Source organism: Tachysurus fulvidraco, chromosome 1 (genome assembly GCF_022655615.1).
Source record: "Tachysurus fulvidraco isolate hzauxx_2018 chromosome 1, HZAU_PFXX_2.0, whole genome shotgun sequence".
NCBI classification, from domain to species: domain Eukaryota; kingdom Metazoa; phylum Chordata; class Actinopteri; order Siluriformes; family Bagridae; genus Tachysurus; species Tachysurus fulvidraco.
Window position 1 is genome coordinate 302,501 of NC_062518.1, and position 5,465 is coordinate 307,965.

The 5,465-nt window shown below is 38.0% G+C and overlaps 1 protein-coding gene across 6 annotated transcripts; it reads left to right on the forward strand.

The window, feature by feature from the left end:
- Positions 1-1,169: 1,169 nt before the first annotated feature.
- tk2 (thymidine kinase 2) lies at positions 1,170-5,465 on the forward strand. 6 transcript variants are annotated; one of them, XM_047821879.1, is made up of 11 exons: positions 1,185-1,329; positions 1,393-1,489; positions 1,951-1,988; positions 2,351-2,425; positions 2,858-2,911; positions 3,019-3,108; positions 3,475-3,548; positions 3,835-3,923; positions 4,257-4,336; positions 4,448-4,528; positions 4,776-5,465. In XM_047821879.1, the coding sequence occupies exons 1-11, from the start codon at positions 1,249-1,251 to the stop codon at positions 4,863-4,865; spliced, it is 849 nt and encodes a 282-aa protein (XP_047677835.1). In that variant the 5' UTR covers positions 1,185-1,248; the 3' UTR covers positions 4,866-5,465. The 6 variants fall into 6 exon arrangements, with proteins under 6 accessions (XP_027015972.2, XP_047677835.1, XP_027015973.2 ...); XM_027160172.2 differs by having other exon boundaries at positions 1,234-1,293; positions 1,330-1,489; XM_027160171.2 differs by having other exon boundaries at positions 1,170-1,489.

Here is a 5,465-nt window from a genome sequence, read left to right on the forward strand (position 1 = left end):
CTGTTATAAACTGTCGTAGAAATGACATTATTTACATTTACACTATTTACTGTAGAGTGTCACCCAGATGGGGATGAGGTTCACTTCTGAGTCTGGTTCCTCTCAAGGTTCCTCATATCATCTCAGGGAGTTTTTCCTGCCGTTGCCTCAGGCCTGCTCAGTAGGGACAGGGATAAATATATAGTATTTTATATTTTAAGTTAATCTTTTTTAAATTTAACTTAATTTTAAACTTTAATTGTATATATTAATTTATTTATTTTTTATCCATATTTCTTCTTCTTCTTCTTTTTCTATATTTATTTCTTTTTCTCTCTCTCTTCTGTTTCCTCACTTCTGTACAGCTGCTTTGAGACGATGGGAAATTGTTAAAAGTGTTATACAAATTAAATTGAATCAAATTGTCCACAGACAAATGAAACAGTTGCTGTAGATGAGATAAGTCCATCATTGTGTTGTAAACCTGATGTTATAACCTGTGACCTCATGCTGTGTCACATGACATTAGATGTGTGTTAGACATTCATTAAGCTTTAGATTCACAAACTGAAACATTTTACATTTTAAACCTCAAAACCATAAAACTTTATACCAAAGTCAGATTATTAAATCATTCAGTAAGAGAAAGTGTGCAAATGTAATCATATTTAAATTGGGATAATCTGAAACTTATAGTTTCTATAAAAGTATAATATAATATAGTGTTAATAATACAGTGTTAATAATACAGTGTTAATAATATAGTGTTAATAATACAGTGTTAATAATATAGTGTTAATGTAACTATTAGTGTATAATATAGTGTTAATAATACAGTGTTAATAATATAGTGTTAATAATACAGTGTTAATAATATAGTGTTAATAATATAGTGTTAATAATATAGTGTTAATAATACAGTGTTAATAATATAGTGTTAATAATACAGTGTTAATAATACAGTGTTAATAATACAGTGTTAATAATATAGTGTTAATAATACAGTGTTAATAATATAGTGTTAATAATACAGTGTTAATAATATAGTGTTAATAACACAGTGTTAATAATACAGTGTTAATAATACAGTGTTAATAATATAGTGTTAATAATACAGTGTTAATGTTAATACAGCTCCTGTTCTGCTGTGTTCATTTGCTGTCGCGGACGTATGACGTTTAAATGCGCGTGGTGTTGACGTGTGACGTTGTTACACAACGCTGAACCCGGAAGCGTGGTGTTTGTTGCAGTTTGCTGTGATGGAGAAAGATGACCGGATTGTGGAGAAGATTCGGGGCGACTTTGTGTCCAATGGTGTCCCAAAGTAGAGCTGTGTTTAATGTGTCCAATGTGTCCCAAAGTAGAGCTGTGTTTAATGTGTCCAATGTGTCCCAAAGTAGAGCTGTGTTTAATGTGTCCAATGTGTCCAATGTGTCCAATGTGTCCAATACGTTATTAAACTGTAAACCTGTGGGGAGAAATCACAGCCTGAGCCGAGGGTTAAACAGCCGTAAGTATAGTTTACTATTATTATTATTATTACTATTATTATTATTATTATTATTATTATTATTATTATTATTATTATTATTGGTATTATTGTTGTTATTATTATATTACTATTATTATATGAGGCTTTGCAGATTAAACTGGTTTCTTCATGCTCTTTGTGCTGTCATGAACACTTTCTCTCTCTCTCTCTCTCTCTCTCTCTCTCTCTCTCTCTCTCTCTCTCTCTCTCTCTCTTTCTTTCTTTCTCTCTCTCTCTTTCTCTCTCTCTCTCTCTCTCTCTCTCTCTCTCTCTCTCTCTCTCTCTCTCTCTCTTCCTTCTCTCTGTTTTCTTATTCACTAGTTTTTCTTTTCTCCCTGGTTTGAAGGTTTTTTGTTCTCTCCTCGATTCCTCTCACTTCTGCTGTAGATCTGCAGCTGATCTGAGTTCAGCTTGTTTCATTATGTTGTCTTCTTCTCAAGGAAAACTGGTCCGTGATGGTGAGGACAGGAAACCAGTGGTGAGTTCATGTGACTTCTCACACGTGTGTAATTCAGGACTTAAACCTGAGGCAGTTTGACAGGTTTCCACTCAGATGTGAACAAATCTCACCACTCTACCTGTCTACATCTCCACAGGCATCTCATTTGCATATATTTGCATGTATTATCAGATTACAGAAAGGAAATTCTCTTACGTTAGTGTTGTGACTCCCAAATGCCCCAGGATCTGTTCTTCGTGTATATCGAGCTGCTGCTGATATTAACACCGTCTCAGAGTTCACTCACATCAGCTGCAGTGTGTTTAGGAAAATGTTTCACTGCACGTTGATTATTTTTTTTCTGAATTGAGAAGAAGCTGAAACGTTGTGTTTTGTTGTAGATTTGCATAGAAGGGAACATTGCGAGTGGAAAGACGACGTGTCTGGAGTATTTCAGCAAAACCAGCAACATTGAGGTAATAAACACTGTCACTCAGTCATGTGTAAATATCTCAGCCTGACTCACCTGCCTCACTTCACCTGGGTGTGTGCTGCTAGTCAGTGAGTCAGAGCAGCCGGGAAAGCTTGTTCTCCTAAAGTTCTCACACACCTCCTGTGACTAAGCAGCAGGAACGCGGGACTGAACCATACAGACTCGGGGTGTGACAGAGGGGTAGGTGAGGGGTCGGGTATGAGAGAGGGGCAGGTGAGGGGTCGGGTGTGAGAGAGGGGCAAGTGAGGGGTCGGGTGTGAGAGAGGGGCAGGTGAGGGGTTGGGGTGTGAGAGAGGGGCAGGTAAGGGGTTGGGTGTGAGAGAGGGGCAGGTGAGGGGTCGGGGTGTGACAGGTGTTGGGGTAGTTGATATGTTACGTGTAAATGTGACTCCTGAACTCTGATGAACTTTCCCAGGTTCTGACTGAGCCAGTTTCCAAATGGAGAAACGTTCGAGGACAAAATCCACTGGTGAGATATCAAGAATTTATTGATGATGATGGTGATGATGATGATGGTGGTGATGATGATGGTGGTGATGATGTCACTGTAAGATGGTTTTGTTTGTTCTCCTGCAGGCTCTGATGTATGATGACCCGTCTCGGTGGGGTCTCACGCTGCAGACGTACATTCAGCTCACAGTTCTGGATCATCACTTGTCTAAGATTGTACGCTTCCCATTGTGTGTGTGTCTGTTGTGTGTAGTGTGTGTGTGTAGTGTGTGTGTTGTGTAGTGTGTGTTGTGTAGTGTGTAGTGAGTGTGTGAGTGTTGTGTAGTGTGTGTGTGTGTAGTGTGTTTGTGTGTGTGTAGTGTGTCTGTTGTGTGTAGTGAGTGTGTGTTTGTGTGTTGTATAGTGTTTGTGTGTATAGTGTGTTTGTGTGTATAGTGTGTGGTGTGTGTGTGTATAGTGTGTAGTGTGTGTGTGTGTGTGTGTGTGTGTGTGTGTGTGTGTGTGTGTGTGTGTGTAGTGTGGTGTGAGTAGTGTGTGTGTGTTGATGATAGTTAATGTGTATTTCTCCCTGTCCCCTCTCAGACAGCACCAGTCAGGATGATGGAGAGATCTCTGTACAGCGCTAAATACATATTTGTTGAAAATCTTTATAAAAGGTGAATAAAGTCTTTAGAAACACTTCATAAGTACAGAAATGTTTTAGGTTCATAAACATTGATCATTATAGTCACTTACAGTATTGATACTAGTGTGTGTGTGTGTGTGTGTTGTTTCTTTGTGTGTGTGTTGGGTGTGTGTGTGTCATTGATGTGTGTGTGTGTGTGTGTTGTCTGTGTCATCGATGTGTGTGTGTGTGTGTTGTCTGTGTCATCGATGTGTGTGTGTGTGTGTATGTGTGTGTGTTGTGTGTGTGTATGTGTGTGTGTGTGTGTGTGTGAATAGTGGGAAGATGCCTGAGGTGGACTACGCCGTCCTGAGCGAGTGGTTCGAGTGGATCATCAGTAACATCTCCATTCCTGTGGATCTGATTGGTGAGTCAGTGTGTAAATGTTTTAATCTGTAATTAATGATTTACACCTGAGTGAATGTGATGATGATGATGATGACAATGATGATGACGACTACACACAGAGAGGTGACAGTGTGATGATAAAGGAGCAGTAGCGTGTCATTGTTAGCATGATTAGCATGATTAGTGTTACTTACAGCTCTGTGAGTTTCTGGAGCTTCATGAGTCATGAATCACATCAAAACTCTCAGATTTAACAGAAATAATAATGGATTTTTGGACCAGTCAGAAATTTACACGTACACATTTATATGAACAAACATCTCAGGCTGACTGTGTGTTCTGTGTTCTCCAGTTTACCTCCAGACGTCTCCTCAGATATGTTTTGATCGTCTGAAGCAGAGATGCAGAAAAGAAGAAAAAGTCATTCCTCTGGTACGACTGAGAAACTACATCTGCTGTGTGTTTATCATCAGTTCATTCCTCTGTACTGATGGTGTGTGTGTGTGTGTGTGTGTGTGTGTGTGTGTGTGTGTGTGTGTATAGGAGTACCTGGAGGCTCTCCATGGTCTGTATGAGGACTGGCTGATAAATCAAACTTCATATAATGTTCCTGCTCCTGTGCTGGTAAATTCTCTCATTACATTCATCATCATCATCATCATCATCATCATTATTATTAATTGTTTATTATTTAAATAAATCATTTAAATGTTACAGATATTACAGTTGATGTCCTGCAGTTTTTGTATAAAAACAAATGAGACTTTATCTAAAAAGATTTACATCATTTATCATGTGTAGAATATTCAATCTACAGGAATCTAATATTTAAGATGCGCGCGCGTGTGTGTGTGTGTGTGTGTGTGTGTAGGTGATCCCGGCTGATCATGATCTTCAAAAGATGCTCCATCAGTACGAGGAGAACAGAGAGAAGATCTTCACTGTGCCTCGAGCTTCATGAAGAGAAACACAGAGGCAGCGTTTGTTTCCTGCCCTGTTTTAACATTAATGGTGTGTGTGTGTGTGTGTGTGTGTGTGTGTGTGTAGTAGGTTAACAACAATAACTAATAATTTAATATATAATTATCAGTGATAATAATTTATTATGAATATTTTGACCATCTGTGAATCAGTTTGAATCATGATTCATCAGACCAATTGATTCGATGTGAAGTCAGATTTTTTAAACACGAGTTGTTTTCTGTACATTTACTTCAAAGTGTATTTAAATGTTTCTGTGGGAGGAGTTTCATCACCACAGTCAGAATCTCTGTAACACACACACACACACACACACACACACACACACACACACACACACACACACACACACACACACACACACACTTTCCCTCACTGTTTACTTCTTTTAGATTACTATTTATTTTTCTCACTCGTATATTAATTACTCATTATTATTTATTTGTCTTTTTTTTATTAAGTTACAGAAACATTCCACTCGTCATCCTGTTTAACAGAAACTTAAAACACAAGACTTTTATAAGCTTTATTTAGAAACAGACTTTTTACACTGAACTTTAATAAACTGGAGAGAAAAGGA